At 35.6% G+C, this 19,024-nt stretch overlaps 1 protein-coding gene across 1 annotated transcript in view; it reads left to right on the forward strand.

Annotated features, from left to right (window-relative positions):
* The window catches only part of LOC128550540 (E3 ubiquitin-protein ligase RNF213-like), a 131,723-nt gene that overhangs the window by 23,921 nt on the left and 88,778 nt on the right, over window positions 1-19,024 (forward strand). The window contains exons 5-9 of the mRNA XM_053529773.1: window positions 332-481; window positions 1,897-2,111; window positions 5,686-5,954; window positions 6,868-7,124; window positions 18,741-18,989. Coding sequence (XP_053385748.1) covers window positions 332-481; window positions 1,897-2,111; window positions 5,686-5,954; window positions 6,868-7,124; window positions 18,741-18,989 — 1,140 coding nt within the window. The remainder of the gene's footprint in view (window positions 1-331; window positions 482-1,896; window positions 2,112-5,685; window positions 5,955-6,867; window positions 7,125-18,740; window positions 18,990-19,024) is intronic.

Genomic DNA, 19,024 nt, shown 5'->3' on the forward strand with positions numbered 1-19,024 from the left:
ATAATAATGAAAATACAAGTAGTAATTGGGGAACCTTAAACATTCCCGATTGAGGGTACATAACTGTATTTTGTAATCATATTCCTACTTATAAGATTTATACTTCTTTGACAAATAGTTTGTTATTTGTCAAGAGAATAAAAATAAAAATACAACTGTACCAGAGGTTACTGAACAATTGCTTATAAAACGGCTATAGATACGTTCTATAATTATGTGCCATACATGCTTCCAATGTATGATCAAATATGTGAAATTGTGTGATAAGATTTTAATAGCGTTCAACCCGAGGGAGTGTCTGCAAACAAACTGTTCATATTTGTATTTTCAGATGGATCACAAGAGACAAGTGGATTTCCGTATTATTTCATGCGCTGCTTGCACCAAATATCAAATTTAATCCCGAGACTGATAGAGTTCGAATTTATATATGGAGCGAGCCAAACATTGTATTGAATGTGATCGACGCTACATTCGTTTGGTGAGATATGTCGTTTTGTTAATAACAATACACATATTCAGAAACTGTATTTGGCAGTTTTACATTTTAATCTTAATAAAAAAGTGAAAAGTATAAGTCGGTATCACTTTTGAATAGTGCCTCGTATTTCTCTGAAGTCATCATAATAGTTTAATTAATATGTAAATTCGAAAATGTTCATCATTTCGTGTTGGCTTAAAATAAATATAAAAAAGAACTAGTACATTTATACAAACACACTTTTCTAGTACATCAATTAACTATTTCAAAATGTCAAAAATGTTCTAAGAGGAAATATATCAAAAACTTTTGATAAAAGTTGTTTCGCTTTAAAATTAACCCCATTGATTCCTTGTGTGCGTTATTTAACTATCAAACAATGCGGTTCAAGGACCAGAACATAATCATTTAAAAAAAAAACATTTCCGCGTAAGGACTGAAATAGAGTGTAGTTGTTTGTTTCAGTAGAAGATCAAGCAACGAACATCAGAAAATACTGGCCAGGATAATGGGATATTGTTGGTACATTGTAACCGTTGTTTTTTTATCAATATGTCAAAGACCAAAATCGCAGCGGCATTGAGGCTGAACTGATTTCAGTAAAAATTATTACGGTGATTCAATTAATGACAACTGTTGATTTCCTGGTCAGTAGGCAAAAATTCAAGGTGACCTTTGACAGAAAGAGATTAAAGATCTGTAACGGCCGATGTCATTCAAAAGTCATGAAAAGTTTCCTGTAGTCCATAGATGGCCTCTATTGCCAATAGGCAGTAGGTAAAAGGTCAAGATTACAGTTCCTTTAAGTTTCAAAACGTTTTAAATGCGATAAAGTTTGACAAGTCGAGATAAGTTGCATGCGGTTATGAGCCCTATTGATTTGAGGACAAGCACGTAAACTTCTCAATAACACTGTGACTTTAAACATTTCTGACGAATATTAAATCTACTTTCGCATGTGATCGTAGGAAAGATCGATTTGAGGGTAAGTAAAATAAAAGTCCATTACACAGTGTCCTTGAGGCTGAAAACACTTTCTAATGAATATCTAATGAATAACTAAAACAATTCGGACTCCGAACTTCTGGAAGTGATTAGTTCTGCTCAGTAGACGACATGTTTTGATTTAAGACATTTGTTCAAAGGTCGATGCCATAGAGGCCTAGGCGGTTTAAACGCTGGATAAATCTTCGGCCTCAGTCAAACTTTATGAAAGGATATTATTTGATCAGATGACATAAGCTGCTTTCTGGACCATTAGAACAAAGATCAAGGGTAAAGCATCCAGTTTAGATTTGACATAACTTTGCAAATTAAGTTACGTCAGTCCGCCCACCTTGACTGGCTTATAAGATATGCAAACAACTATATATTTTATATCTGATATCTAACTAAATCGAAATTCATTATTTTAGTGTAAGGAGTGACGCAAAAAATGCAGCTGAGGTTGTATCTGTTGCAAACTTTAAATCCCAGAGTACCTATGGTGTGGTGACTTACCAATACTATGTTGAAAGAAAAGGCATAACATCAAAAGGAACTCCCCGGAAGCCCTTATGGGAAGAAGTCTATAATAAAAAGAGGCAGAACAGAAGACAACTGAATTTTGTGATTGTAAAAAATTTCAAAGGTGAGTTATAGCACTCTTTATACAGGCAAATATATTTCATTCCGAATGGTTTGACCAACTGCCATCTTTCGGTAAACTATTTGGATCTAATATACCTTGAAGCAGGTCGGTAATAGCTGTACGATTAAAACAACTGCGGCACACATAGCACGCACAAAAAGCAACGTTATCAATTTTAGTATTCAATCTACAGCATATCTACAGAAAAATATAGTGACGTTTACATTCCTGCTATAAAGTTAGCGTAGAGACATGAACAATGCACTCTATAAGGGAGTGAAAGTACATTTGTAAATCATTTCTGATTCATCTTTGATATTGTCTATATTCTCGAAAAAACATATACGGTAAATTAATTTTATAGTACAATGACACTTTATCAAAAGTATAATGTTCTTGAGCAGAACAGTAGAAAAAGTAATTACACTGGTTTTCGAACGGCTTTCTAGACGGTATTCAAAGCCACAATCTATTTGATTTTCACATAAATCATTGATATCAAAAATGATCAAAGTCAATACCAACAAAATCTTTTAATTGTAATATAACGACACACGCCTTTCGTGACTCCAACATAACTATCCGGCACCTGAATCAATCTGATGTAAGATGAATTATTCAAAGTCGGTAATCAATGTTCAATGTTAATATTACAAAAGAAAGAAATTGTTTTGTCAAATTCAGCATGACTTTCGTTTGAATTCGAAGGTGAAAAAGGGATCTTGCAAAACTGTGATATTGACTTAATACACTTCAAATTGACCGGCCTCTTTAATCCATCTATTTCTGAAGTAATCATTTTAATGAACAGTCGGAATCAGCATCATGGTAACATACATTACAAAATAATTAAGTTTTATTTACCGCGTAAATAGATCGCATGATTGTACCAGTGAAACTAGAATCAGGGCATATTATCATAAAAACGTACAATCATTGAGTTTATGATTAATCTACAATACAAAATGTTTTAAATATCTTAACGTTTAGCCTGCTAGTGGCAAGTGAGTCTGCCTTTGCGACCAGTGCAACACTGTCACCTATTCAGTCAGTTAATTTTATTTGAACACCCCTCCGAATAATAAATGGTACTGTCCAGATTAAATGATGAACTATTCAAGTTTTAGAAATTTAGCGGGCTATGGGTTAAAGTCCAAATCTTCATAGGTTTTACATTAATCCCTCGCCACAAGTGGTGGGGGGAGGTATACGAGTGGTCTTCGTCCGTCCTTCCGTCCGTCCGTCCGTCTGTCCGTAACACTTTCGTGTCCGCTCCATATCTCCTAAACCCCTTGAAGGATTTTCATGAAACTTAGGTCAAATGATCACCTCATCAAGACAATGTGCAGAACCCATGAGTCAGCCTTGTCGACTCAAGGTCAAGGTCACAACTCAAGGTCAAAAGTTTGAGCCTTCCATTTTGTGTCCGCTCTATATCTCCTAAACTCCTTGAAGGAATTTTTTAAAACTTTGGTCAAATGATCACCTCATCAAGACAATGTGTAGAACCCATAAGTCAGCCATGCCGGCTCAAGATTAAGGTCACAACTTAGGGTCAAAGGTTTGAGCCTTCCATTTTGTGTCCGCTCTATATCTCCTAAACCCCTTGAAGGATTTTCATCAAACTTGGGTCAAACAATCACCTCATCAAGGCGATGTTTAGAAGTTATGAGTCAGTCATGTCGGCTCAAGGTCAAGGTCACAACTGAAGGTCAAAAGTTTGAGCCTTCCATTTCGTGTCCGCTCTATATCTCCTAAACCCCTTGAAGGAATTTTTATAAAACTTGGGTCAACTGATCACCTCATCAAAACAATGTGCAGAAATTATGAGTCAGCCATGCCGGCTCAAGGTCAAGGTCACAACTAAATGTCACAGGTTTGAGCCTTCCATTTTGTGTCCACTCTGTTTCTCCTAAACCCCTTGAAGGATTTTCATCAAATTTGGGTCAAATGATCACCTCATCAAGAAGTCATGAGTCAGCTATGTCGGCTCAAGGTCAGTGTCACAACTGAAGGTCAAAGGTTTGAGCTCTGTATTTCCTAAACCCCTTGAAGGATTTTCATGAAACTTGGGTCAAATGATCACCTCATCAAGACGTTGTGCAGAATTTATGAGTCAGCCATGTCAGTTCAAGGTTAAGGTCACAGCTAAAGGTCAAAGGCTTACCCGTTCACTATTCATAGCAGTGGCGGGGGATTTAGCTGTCTTTCAGACTACCTTGTTTCTTCAGTGTTTTAGTCATAATTAAGATCCAGGATAGCCGTTATGTTGTAAAACTAATAATGTTTCGTTAATACAGTTTAGTTAATTTTACATCGAATTTCGATGCATGTAAGCTAAATCATGTATATAATTATATTTCACCAGATAGAGTGACCAGAACTAGATACACTTTGCAGTAGTTTGATCTCAATCATGTTTTGAACAATTGCAAAAAAAAAGAATAATCACATTATTTCGCCGCACTTTTAAAAGGTACACATTCTTTGTGAGTTAAAGAGATGAGGTACTGATACCATATGTTAAACTATAAGCTTCTTCATTAAATATATTATATGGTGCCTTTCAACACTTCAAACGCATTGTATCGAATGACAACGAACAATACCAACCTCGGTGCTGACTTTACACTTCAAAGTTCAACCTTCACACTTCATTGAAAAATAAAAACCCAAAATACACTAGACAAGGGAAGTATATATCTGAACAAGATGTTCAAATGCTATATGCTATATTTATTCATGAATTTTTTTTTTCAATTCGGCAAAATATTCCAAATGTTGACCTTGTCAAACAAAATAAGATCATTTTACCTAAATAAGTGCTGTGAAACCTTATTTTTTGTTTTTGGTTGTTTTTAAATAACACATAATACATGTGCCAAATTTTATTGTGCCAGAATCGATATCAATTTTTCCTAAGTGATAAAATCTTCAATCAGTAGTAGCTTACTTTTAAAATTGATTAAAATTAGAATCCTGATAACTAGCTCAATTGAACTATTTATATATTAAATATTGACTTCGGCATAATGCGTTGCCCTGAATCAAATTGCATGTAAACACGAGAGATGTTGGGCTCTTGCACACGTATACTCCATGTGCGAGATAAGATAAGATAAATTTTATTTTGAGTCGGCGAGATAAGTAACAATACAACATAAGCACTCCAGGTGCTTTTGAACCGAATCATAAGATGCCTCTTATTAGTTAATGGTGTACAGTTGAGAAAATTAGTACTCGCGTTAGGATCATTTTTGTTTTACAACAGAAATCGGCCATTTATGTCAATAATCAAGCAAACCTGTTTTGGTTTTATATACAGCAAACTTCTAGAATTATATCTGATTTAACAGTTTGTAAGCAACGAATCTGTTCCTCACGTATCGCGTATTCAAATATCCAGATATCATTTTATATTTCTTTTTTAATCACCTTAATAATTGACTTACGACTAAATGTTAAAGGAAACATTCAGACCAATTCCATTCAATTATTCTGCATTTATTTAATTAAGTGGTTTTTAATTACTGCTTCTAATAAATACTTAATTTTTAACATATTTTGAACTTAGTGAGTTTTGATCAATACGATGGATTCGTATACAGACCAGATAAATCCGTAATGAAGAGCAGTTGGTCGCCTTGGAAAACATTCAAAGGACTTCTTCTAGGAACAAATAAAAACGAGGATGCCGAAATCGTGACAAAAGCGTTTGGAAACAGTATTGTACATGTCCTGCTGAACAATGGAGAAGGAACATTATCATTAGTGAAAGCTTTTAATAAAACTGTCAATTTGGTCAGCTTTGTGGAACAGACATATGAAGTCAAAGATAGAGTGGTATAACATTAATATATTTTTAACTTTTTAGCACAAAAAGTATTAAGAGAATATGGTAAAACATAAACATAACGCACGTAATACATTTTTGTATGAACAAAAATATGATTATTTATGAATTTGCAGTTATTGCGTAGCAGGAACATGAACGATAGCACATACTTAAAAATGAAAATCTTTATAGATATCTAAAATAATGTATTCGGAACATCATACTAAATTTTGTCGGTTTTGTGCAATTGATTGTCCTCTAAATATGTGTGACAGTAGTTAATGACATTATGTCAATGGAAAGTAGGGATATGAAAAAGGATGTTAATTTGAGACGCTACCATAGACCATGAGTGGGGCTACGATTTTAGGATACTGAAGTATGAATGTAGGACACAATTCCCATCCCCACCCCACCACAACCCCATCTAAAGACCCTCTGTCCAATTTGACCGCGACGGTAAATCACATCACATCAACCCAACAACAATGTAGTTAGTTTGAGCTGATGTTTGTCTCCTCCCTTCTTCGATGTAAAGGGGTTTAAAGTGTCTTATATACAACGAATTTCTTGTTCAGTATCTCTTCAACCATTCAGTAGTAATATAAGGTTGTCATAAATATTAAAGCATAGTGTCTTTTGTTCATCGTAAATTTAAAAGGGACAAAGTGGTCTTTATCATGTTCCTTTCATTCACATTTGACTAAACTTATCAACCTTTAAGGTCAAGAACAGAGAAATTAAACATGGGGGGGGGGGGGTCTGTTTTCAAGACCATTACAGTTAGCATTCGTAATCAAACAGAGTGTGTTTAAAAATAATACATAAATAGTCATCAATATATGTGTTTCAAAATTAACGTGTACCAAACCATTAGACCTTATCTTTTGTAAAGATATGTATAATGTATTCTTTTAACAGATGATAAATACTGTTTTGAAAAACGCTTACATGAACATACTGGAGGCGTGTATCAAGAGTAATCAACCAAGCAATGCACTGAAAAGATTCAAAGTTGCAATTTTGTTGATTAAACTCCGTTACCGGCTTGGAATCCTAGCAACAGATAAGTCAGATATTCGCCTAATATGCAAAGGCTTCCTTCCGACTGTAGAAGAAGAACAAACTGTGTCAAAAGAATGGGAATTCTTACTTCAAAATTCCGATGTAGATTACAGGTAAAAACTCATGTCGTTATGGCGATCCATATTGGAAAATTAGACTCATCGTGAAAATTACCACAAAGGCCGATAATCATTTGTCCAGATAAATCGGCTGTCGGAACTGTTCGACAGTTCTCGGTCTATTCCGTTATTTGTGATCGGTGTCAAACAGGCAAGTTCATAACGGCACACGGTCAGGGCTTCAATTAGGATTCAATTTCATGGAGTCAGGACTGCCTAACATTCAGATTTTTGAGTCCCTCTTAAATTTTCTTGGAGTCCTAGTATTACTTTGTACGCTGACCCTTAATATCATCATCATCATCATCTGACATCGTCATAATATTTAAAGTACCACTAGAGTGATGAGAAAACATTATATTTAACAAAATCTTTTTATTTTTCTATTATATGTATAGTTACCATCAGCATTTTATCAAAGTCAACACATATGCATAAAACAGCAATTGATCAGATATGATTTTTTTTAGTTTACATCTGCAACATTTCTAGTTCAATATTTTGCACACTATGATAGGAAATACATGTACAGTACATAAGTTAACAATGTGAATACCAAAATAATAAGTTATTATTTTAACAACCACATAGCAAAAAGTATAGATACGGTGTTTTTAGTTTATATCTGCAACATTTCTAGTTCAATATTTTGCACACTATGATATGAAATACATGTACAGTACATAAGTTAACAATGTGAATACCAAAATAATAAGTTATTATTTTAACAACCACATAGCAAAAAGTATAGATACGGTGTTTTTAGTTTATATCTGCAACATTTCTAGCTATAATATTTTGCACAACACGATATGAAATACCACACCCTATAAACGACTGTATTCCCCCTCTTCCTCTTGCGAGTGATCAAAACAATAAACAAACACGCAAAAGGTAAGAATCGTCTTCAAATTCATTATTTGGCTTTACACTGTATGTGTATTTAAGTTAAACGATAAGTCTAACATAAATATGTGTATATGGTGGTATAATAGATGAAACTGACAGGTAATGTTTAAAAAATGTTGACTGATCACACTGATTGCATGAAAATTCACTCGACCAAGTCACGAAACTGATGAATATAACGCCAAATTGACTTGTAATCCAATTATCCATGATGTGTTCTATAATAAGTATGCATACTCCATAAATATATGTAAATAAAATGTTTCGTTTCTGTTGCGTTTTTTAATGAAATTAATTTTTACCTAGTCGGTGAAAAAACATTTACAGTATGCCGACTTGCCAATTTTGATATTTTATCTGAATGCGTAATTGCGAGTGATTCTGTATTCCATCTTGCGAGTACAATAGGCGATTTATGTCCTTCAAAGACGTAAATGAAATAGAAAATAGGCATACAAAATTGTTTCTTTTGGTCAGTCGTCATATTTATAATGTCATTTAACTTCAGCGTCGTTTACATGCAAGTGTTCAGTGTTGGTTTTACACACATATACTATCCTAAAATACGAATTAGAAACTGAATGTATACACAGGGTCCCTACTATGTCTTGTAAGAAATTAACCGTCGATTCCCTATGGAAATCACACGAAGAAATGTTACCTTACGATTTCAAAATATCGATGAGATGAGACAGGAGAGGACTATAGGTTGACCCCCGTCTGTCTGTCCGTCTGCAACAAAATGATCCTCTGATTAAAAAAAAACTATTTCACCCGCAAGTATCCTGCGAATGGACGTATAAATGGAAAAGGATAACGAAAACATTATCGGAAAAGTCGATTAAGTCCTTATTAGTAATTCAGAGTTTACTTCAAAGTAATTCAGTCAACAAGATTCAAAAGAAGTCAATAATAAAATAAACATGTTATCGTTACAAATACAGCCGTCGTGTTTACTACCTGTCAAGATTTACCGCTATTTCTCTTGTCAGAAATAATTTACATTTGATAGTGATAACGCGCACACGCCGGGAATCTGTTCTTGCGGATTTGGTCGTTTTCATTGCTAGGCCTTGCTCAATCCACTTCCGTTGTTTTAAAAATGACGTGAATTGTACCTCGTCTTTGTTTCAGTATGATCGGCAAATTCCGACATTTATATCGAAAGCTGTATGTTATTTGGTAAGTATAAATGTATGAGAAATGATTATCAAATCGGGTAGTCGTGGGTAGGCATTAGAGATATTGCCATATTTATGGCCGATCGAGAGTTAACAGGCTTTTCATTTGATTTTATCTGGTGACCTAGTTTTTGACCCCACTTGACTCAGATTTAAAGTCACCAATAGTTTATCAAGATTAATATTAAGTTTCATTACGATATGGTCATAGATGTAGCCTCTAGAGTGTTAACTTGCTTTTCCTTTGATTTGACTTGGTGACCAAGTTTTTGATCCATCTGACCCAGATTTGAACTGGACCTAAATATCACCAAAAACACATTTTGAAAAAAAATGTTTCATTAATAAATGGTCATAAATGTGATCTCTAGTGTGTTAACTAGGTTTTCCTTTGATTTGACCTGGTGACCTAGTTTTTGAACCCAGATGACCCAATGTCGAACTGGTCCAAGATTTTATTGAGGGTAATATTCAGACCAAGTTACATGAAGATTGGACCAAACTGTGATATCTAGACTGTTAACAACCTTTTCCTTTGATTTGACATGGTGACCTAGTATTTGAGCCCAGATGACCCAATATCAAACTCGTCCAAAATGCTGTTGAGGGTAACATTCTGACCAAGTTTCATTAAGATTGGACCAAAAGTGTGACCTCTCAGTGTTAACAGTCAAATTGTTGTCGACGGACGACAACGACGGACGACGGACACAGGGTAATCACAAAAGCTCACCGTGAGCACTTCTTGCTCAGGTGAGGTAATAAACCCTCATTTTTTCCTCTAATGGCACTTCTACTTGTAAAATGGGGACTTATTTCATTCGCAGAATGTATTTTCAGTAAAATAAGACAAGTTTCATGTTAAAGTTCATGTGTTTATGGCAAATACAAAGACAAAACTAAAATAGAGCTGTTTACTGTGCGACGCTGTCAACAGAGCGATCAACAAAGGATTAGTGGATTCAATCTGGCGCTGTTTCACTCCAAATCACCCAATTCACTGTTCATACTGTCACAACTTATTAATTGCAGTTGCGGTTATATATTGGTTTCAATGGTTTGAAATTCTAGAAAATATAGTCTTGTATGCGACACATCGTCGCATTACGGTCTCATGATGGTGAACATTTGTGCCAAGTTATTTCAAAATCCCTAAATGCTTAAAGAAGTTATGGCGCTGACACGAAAAACAGACCGTGTTTCACCTTTAAGTGTCACTTTAAAAAGAAAAAAGAAAATAATAAGATGGACATTAACTACATAAGGCTGATGTTTGTATGTAAACTTTGAGAGAGGTAGGTGCAATAGCATTGAAGTAATTGCACGACCAAATATATGAGGACCCATATAGAAACAGAACGAACAGACAGACCGCATGGTGACTGCTTTATACCACCCTCCTTCAAACATTGTTTGCAGGTTCTAAATATGAAGAAATACTACAGGAGCATAGGAAACGCCAAAATTTTATAAAGAAGTCACTCACAAACAGGCATATAGTCTTTTTACTAAACTCGCAAGCACTTGCACAGTAATTAATCAAGCGTGCATACAGTCAGGAAATAACACCGAATCTTCTTTCATTTACGGTTATAAACAAATTGGAGAATTTATCAATGATTTTATTTTATTTTACCAAACTAGTATTGTTTCTTTATCCATGAAACAGTGGAATTTACATGTAGGCCATTCTTCAAGCAAGAAAATAAGTACTTTTGACGCGGACAATATACAATTTCTTGACAAAATCAGTGATCAATCGAGTTTTTTGCTATAATTCTACTTGTCATCAGACTAACACATAATATACAGAAACAAATCATGTTTAGCTTCCAATAAAATGTAAATATATATACCTTGAAAGCAAATTAGTCACTTTAAAATGCTGTTTTTTAACTTTTAGCTGTCAGTTTATTGTTTTGATCACTCGCAAGAGGAAGAGGGGAATACAGTCGTTTATAGGGTGTGAATACATGTACAGTACATAACAATTCACATAGCAAAAAGTATTGATCAATATGATTTTCATAACAGTGACAGTGTGTGTGATTGTTCCAACATTTACTTAGTGACTTTGCTTGGTGCATAAAGTCTCTGCAGACGCCTTTTTAGCTCACATGTCACGAAGTGACGGTGTGAGCTTTGGTGATCGCGCAGCGTCCGTCGTCCGTGCGTGCGTCCGTGCGTAAACTTTTGCTTGTGACCTCTCTAGAGGTCACATTTTTCATGGGATCTTTATGAAAGTTGGTCAGAATGTTCATCTTGATGATATCTAGGCTAAGTTCGAAACTGGGTCAACTATGGTCAAAAACTAGGTCAGTAGGTCTAAAAATAGAAAAACCTTGTGACCTCTGTAGAGGCCATATTTTTCATAAGATCTTCATGAAATCTAGTCAAAATGTTTACCTTGATGATATCTAGGTCGAGTTTGAAACTGGGTCACATGCCATCAAAATCTAGGTCAGTAGGTCAAATAATAGGAAAACCTTGTGACCTTTCTAGAGGCCACATTTTTCATGGAAACTGTATGAAAGTTGGTCTGAATGTTTACCTTGATGATATCTAGGTCAAGTTCGAAACTGGGTCAGCTGCGATCAAAAACTAGGTCATTAGGTCTAAAAATAGAAAAACCTTGTGACCTCTCTAGAGGTCATACTTTTGAATGGATCTTCATGAAAGTTGGTCAGAATATTTACCTTGATGATTTCTAGGTCAAGTTTGAAACTGGGTCACGTGCCGTCAGTAACTAGGTCAGTAGGTCAAATAATAAAAACACCTTGTGACCTCTCTAGAGGCCATATTTTTCATGGGAACTGTATGAAGGTTGGTCTGAATGTTCATCTTGATGATATCTAGGCCAAGTTCGAAACTGGGTCAACTATGGTCAAAAACTAGGTCAGTAGGTCTAAAAAATAGAAAAACCTTGTGACCTCTCTAGAGGCCATATTTTTCACAAGATCTTCATGAAAATTGGTCAGAATGTTCACCTTGATAATATCTAGGTTAAGTTCGAAACTGGGTCATGTGCCATCAAAAACTAGGTCAGTAGATTAAATAATAGAAAAACCTTGTGACCTCTCTTGAGGCCATATTTTTCATGGGATCTGTATGAAAGTTGGTCTGAATGTTTACCTTGATGATATCTAGGTCAAGTTCGAAACTGGGTCAGCTGCGGTTAAAAACTAGGTCATTAGGTCTAAAAATAGAAAAACCTTGTGACCTCTCTAGAGGCCATACTTTTGAATGGATCTTCATGAAAATTGGTCAGAATGTTCAGCTTGATGATACCTAGGTCAAGTTTGAACCTGGGTCACGTGCCGTCAATAACTAGGTCAGTAGGTCAAATAATGAAAAAACCTTGTGACCTCTCTAGAGGCCATATTTTTCATGGGATCTGTATGAAAGTTGGTCAGAATGTTCATCTTGATGATATCTAGGTCAGGTTCAAAACTGGGTCACATGAGTTAAAAAACTAGGTCACTATGTCAAATAATAGAAAAAAATCGACGTCATACTCAGTTCAAAACTGGGTCATGTTGGGACAGGTGAGCGATTCAGGACCATCATGGTCCTCTTGTCTTAAGCTTGTGCCAGTGCACAATTGCTTTCTCATATTGAAATTGTTCAAGAGTAGGACCACATGACAGTTTCATAAGAGTCTCTAAATTTTCAGGGGCAAGGGAAGTTCTGGATTTTACTTTATTTCTGTTCTGCAAGCTTAAACCTCTTTCACAAGATACACCTGTTACAGGAATACAAAGGGACATGTCACTAAGTTTACTAATGATTGGCTAGTCAGTTACATGGCACTTCATCATTATTCTACAGAAGTCCATAAAGTTCTTTTTCTTGTAGGCACCTTGGAGGAGACACTTGACACCTGCATATTCAAGTTTCAATTCATTTATCAATGTCATATTTCATCGCCAGACATTTAAGATGTTCCTCAGTTTCGGTAGAAGACAACAGTTCATTGGTAATTGGTTCAAGAACACTGAAAGCCTGAAGCACTGGGGTGTTAGTTGTCATCCGTTCCTCAACACAACCACTTACACAGTCTATGTAATCTTTTTTCATTTTTTCAACACTTCTTTTTTTATTGCTATGAGTCAGCTGGATACCCTTGTAGTACACCTTATTTCCATTTGTGCTGATCTGAGACTCAAACTCTTTCATACATTCTCCATTCACAGTCTTAAGTGCGTTTAATTTACCTACAGCAGAATCCTTTATTGGTGTGAACTGGCTTAAATCCAATGACTCAGCTTGGAGTTGCTTTGACAATACGCCAAGAACGTGAAACGCATCTGCCAGTATAGCTGTGAATGCTGGAAACTTATAATGTAAAACTTCCCTCAACAATCCCTCTGCGATCACATCACCAACTGTGTTTTTTCCCTCGTTTGACTGAAGATATGTAACTATCGAACCATAGCACTTATGAACAGTCCTAACAGCATTCTCCATGGACAGCCAGCGAATGTTAATGGGGTCTTTTAGTTTTAGATTTGGTTCTTCCATCACATTCTGCATCTCCTCTAATTTGTAAGTCCTTATCCCTGAACCATTCACATGGGTGTACAGATTCTAAAGTATATTTTTGTAATTTTTCAAGTAGGGGATTGCTTTGGTAGCATCAGAGCAAGCCAATGCCAGTCTGTGGGCAACACAATGAACATGGGTCATCATGGGTGAGTCCTCTTGTAATTTAACACCTACACCCCCTTTTTCTTCCAAATATCACTGAGCCACCATCACTCACAAATCCGACCAAGTTAACAGTTTTCAGGCCAAGAGTTCGCAATAATTTCCGCACTTCACACACAAGAGTGTCAGCTGTTCCATCTGGGATCCGAATATCCCCTACAAGTAGTGACTTCACTTTCATATCCGAGGGACACACATAACGTATATAAACTACAAGATTTTTGTGCACAGACAGATCAGTTCTTCATCCAGAATTAATCCATAGTATTTTGCTTCTTTCAGTTCATCCTTCATTGCTTCATCTAAAACAAACAAGAGGCTTTTTTGAATGTCTAGAATGGTATCACTAGTTAAATCCTGATAGTTTATTTGAACCCCACCTGCTTTAAGTAATTCCAACAGTTTGTTCACTGACGTATTTGGTTGATTTTCCTTTGCAGCAAAGTATACAGTCCTGAACAAATGTTTGTCTGCCTCTGAAACTCTAAGTTCTTCGTTGTCACTGACTGTGATAGTGTCTTTAACATTGTAAAGTTGTTTCCTCATCTGATGGGCTTCTACTGCATCTTTATGTTCTTTTGTGTCATTATGCTTGGTCAAGGTTGAGTGTTGAAGATTTCCTAAAAACAGAAAGAAATTTCTAATTATAATACCAGATAAATGGATCAAAAAACATTGAAATTAATTAACAACAAGGTAATGAATGTTACACGGTATTGAGGTAGTCTTAATTGTCGGGCCAGCTCGAAAATCGTACTTCAAACTTTGAAAAACGGCATTTCAATGTAATAGAGAACCAGGGATCTGTTCAAATCATAATTCAAAGTCTAAAAATCGAGACGGATCGGATTTATAAAAATTCAAGATTTTAGCTGGATATAGTACTCCTTGTGTTATATTTCACTATATTTCACAAGCCTTTAGAAACAGCTGGACCTTGCATTGCATTTAATTTCGAGCCTGCGCGACGTTTCGAAAATCTAGTACTGTATGTCGAACCTGCTCGGACATCAAATTCAATATTCATTTTATTTGAATTTAGCCTCAGCTTGAAAATCCGAGTATGTTCAAAATTCAGTGTCAGCAAAATTTAAGGTTATCCTTCCGAAAATTTGAATTTCCATCTTCTAACCTGCACGCAAAGATACCGCCTCAAAATTCAACGTTTTGATACTTTTAATTTCTTTCTGCATTATGATACAGGTTCGAAATTTAAGTCAAGCTCGAATACAGTTTTTATACAGAATCGAAGTTCAGTACTGGCTCAGATTTTACGCTGAAAATTTCTTTCCATCTTCAAACTAGATCCTAAATCTCCTTGAGAAATTGAATTTCGATTCCCGATCGTACAATATTTAGGGCACTTGAGTTCCGTAAGAATTTACGGAAATACACGAGAAGTTTCAAGTCTGGTCGATAATGAAAAAATACCTTTACTCATCTACAAAGCGCGTAAAAAGACCATTTTCATTTTCACCTAGAAAACTGAAGTTAATATGAAACTATGAAACGAAAGCTTTTTGTACCCCCGATGAGTGGTGGGGGGCATATAGATTTGGTCTTGTCCGTTCGTCGACCGTGCGTCCGTCTGTCTGTGACGTGCCTAGCTCAAACAGTATTTGATATAAATTGATGAAACCTTGCCTGAGTCTTTATCATGATATGAGCTTGCGCACTTCCTATTTTTCGTCTGGCTCCCCCCCACTATTTTTAGAGTAATGGCCCCTGAAATAGTCAAAAATGCACATTTTCACTTTTTGACACGCCTAGCTCAAAAAGTATTTGATATAGATGCATGAAACTTTGCATGAGTCTTAATCATGATATGATCTTGCGAACTGCCTATTTTTTTATTTTCGTCTGCCCCCTAGTTTTAGAGTTATGGTCCCTGAAATAGGCAACAGTGTCCATTTTCACCTCGTGATGCGCCTAGCTCAAAAAGTATTTCATATAAATTGATTAAACCTTGTATGAATCTTTATCATGATATGAACTTGTGCACCTCCTATTTTTTGTCTGGCTCCGCCCCCCTATTTTTACAGTTATTGCCCCTAAAATAATTAAAAATGCACATTTTCACATTGTGACGTGTCTAGCTCAAAAAGTATTTTATCTGAATTGATAAAACCTTGTATGAATCTTTGTCATGATATGAACCTGCGCACCTCCTATTTTTTTGTATGGCTCTACCCCCTATTTTCAGAGTTATGGCCCCTGTAATAGTCAAAAATGCACATTTTCACCTTTTGACGCACCTAGCTCTAAAAGTATTTAATATAAATGGTAGAAAACTTGCATAAGTCTTTATCATGATATAAATTTGCACACCTGTTATTTTTTGGCCGGCTCCAACCCCTATTTTTAAAGTTATGGTCCCTGAAATAGTAAAAATCGCACATTTTCACCTAATTATGTGCCTAGCTCAAAAAGTATTTGATGTATTTGGTGTATGTATTTGACATAAAGTATATGCAAAAAGAAAACCATTTTATTAATGTAAACTCTAAAAACTAAATATTCACAAGAAAGATATTCAATATTACAATATTGTTTGCAAAGCTTAAATACCTATTATACTTTTCCATCGATTTGATAAAGGACTACTTCTTTGCGTTATATAAAATTTTTTCGGTCGTGCGAACAATCTATAGGTCTAATTCTCCCATATGATCCCTATTTCGAATATGTATATATCCTTCAATGAATAAAATCATTGATTTATGTCCGACAAGGGATACATTGGGGGAATTTATTTTAGCAGAAAAATGTCTATAAAATGTCGTCTTGATTCTGACTAGAAATAACGATATTTTTAAGGAAAATAACTGTTTAACGTTTCACCAAAATGAATTAAAATTTCGATAGGTGTGTGAAGTTGGATAAACAAACGACATACAACATACGACATCGTTCAGTACGCGACAAACGACATTCAAAATATGTGAATGTCGTCCAGTGTGCGACATACGACATACGACATTCGAAGAATGTTGAATGTCGTGCAAAAAACGGCAATGGACATACGACATCGAACTTTGACAAAAAAAAAATGAATGTCGCTCAGTGCGCGACATACGACATACCACATTCGAAAAATGTTGAATGTCGTGCAAAAAGCGACATTGGACATACGACATTCGAACTTTGACATGCAAAATTTGAATGTCGTTCAGTGTGCGTCATACGACATACGACATTCGAAAAAAGATGAATGTCGTGAAAAAACGAGATTGGACAATCACATTCGAACTTTGACATGCAAAATTTGAGTGTCGTTCAGTGCACAACATACGACATACGACATTCGAAAAAAGTTGAATGTCGTGCAAAAAATGACATTGGACATACGACATTCGAACTCTGACAAAAAATTTGAATGTCGTTCAGTGCGCGACATACGACATTCGAAAAAAAGTTGAATGTCGTGCAGTAAACGACATTGGAAAAACGACATTCGAACTTTACGTGTAAAATTTGAAAGTCGTTCAGTCTACGACATACGACATACCAAGTTGAATATCGTGAAAAAACGACATTGGACATACGACATTCGAACTTTGACATGCAAAATTTGAATGTCGTTCAGTGCACGACATAAGACATATCACTTTCGAATAAAGTTGAATGTCATGCAAAAAACGACATTGGACATACGACAATCGAACTTTGACAAAAAAACTTTGAATGTCGTTCAGTGCTCGACATACGACATACGACATTCGAAAAAAGATGAATGTCCTGCAGAAATCGACATTGGACATACGCCATTCGAACTTTGACATGCAAAATTTGAATGTCGTTAAATGTGCGACATACGACATACGACATTCGAGAACAAGTTGAATGTCGTAATAAAACGACATTGGACATACGACATTCGAACTTTGACATGAAAAATTTGAATGTTGTTCAATGTGCGACTAACAACGTAAGACATTCGAAAAAAAGTTGAATGTCGTTAAAAAAACGACATTGGACATACGACATTCGAACTTTGACATGCAAAATCTGATTGTCGTTCAGCGTGCGACACACGGCATACGACATTCGAAAAAAGTTGAATGTCGTGAAAAAAAGACATTGGACATACGACATTCGAACTTTGACATGCACAATTTGAATGTCGTTCACTGTGCGACATACGACATTCGAAAAAAGTTGAATGTCGTATATACAATGTCTTTTTTTGCACGACATTCAACTTTTTTCGAATGTCGTATGTCGTATGTCGCACCCTGGTCGACATTCAAATGTTTTGAGTGTCGTATGTCGAGCACAGGACGACATTCAAAATTTTCGAATGTCGTATGTCGCGCAATGGACGACATTCAAAATTTTCGAATGTCGTATGTCGCGCAATGGACGACATTCAAAATTTTCGAATGTCGTGTGTCGTATGTCGCACACTGGACGACATTCAAATGTTTTGAATGTCGTATGTCGCGTACTGAACGACATTCAAATTTTCGAATGTAGTATGACGTATGTCGTACACTGGACGACATTGAAATGTTTTGAATGTCGTATGCCTTATGTCGCGTACTGAACGGCATTCAAAATTTTCAATGTCGTTTGTTTAGCCAACTTCACACAGCTAGTTTTGATTGATTTTCAAAATCCTAGAAATCTGTCTTTGACATGTGTATTGCGTTATTTCCATGCTGACTTCGGTATTCTTAAAGTTTGAAATATTATTTTTTCTTGGTATACATACGTTAACTTATAACAGTTTTGTGGTTTTGATGTTTTGCTAAATTTTATACAATGTCTGTTTAAAGTTATAGCGAATATAATCTGTTTGTTTAACTTTTAGACTTGATCTTAAAAGCAAACTGTTGACGTTAGCAGAATTGATATGTAGAGGTAGTATTCAGGAAAAAAATCCAGTCTGGCTGTACTTGGTTCCTATCATACATTACCTAGAAGGGACATGTAAACCACATGACGAAATGTCCATGAACTTTAACCACAATGCAACAAAGCCGACGTGGTGGGGACTTTCGGAAGCACTAGAACAAATAGTGAAATTATTCAAAGGACAAGTGGGAAGAAACTGGACGATGTAAGTTTTGACTGTAAATGTATTTAAATAAGCAA

The sequence above is a fragment of the Mercenaria mercenaria genome, chromosome 18 (genome assembly GCF_021730395.1).
Source record: "Mercenaria mercenaria strain notata chromosome 18, MADL_Memer_1, whole genome shotgun sequence".
Classification (NCBI taxonomy): domain Eukaryota; kingdom Metazoa; phylum Mollusca; class Bivalvia; order Venerida; family Veneridae; genus Mercenaria; species Mercenaria mercenaria.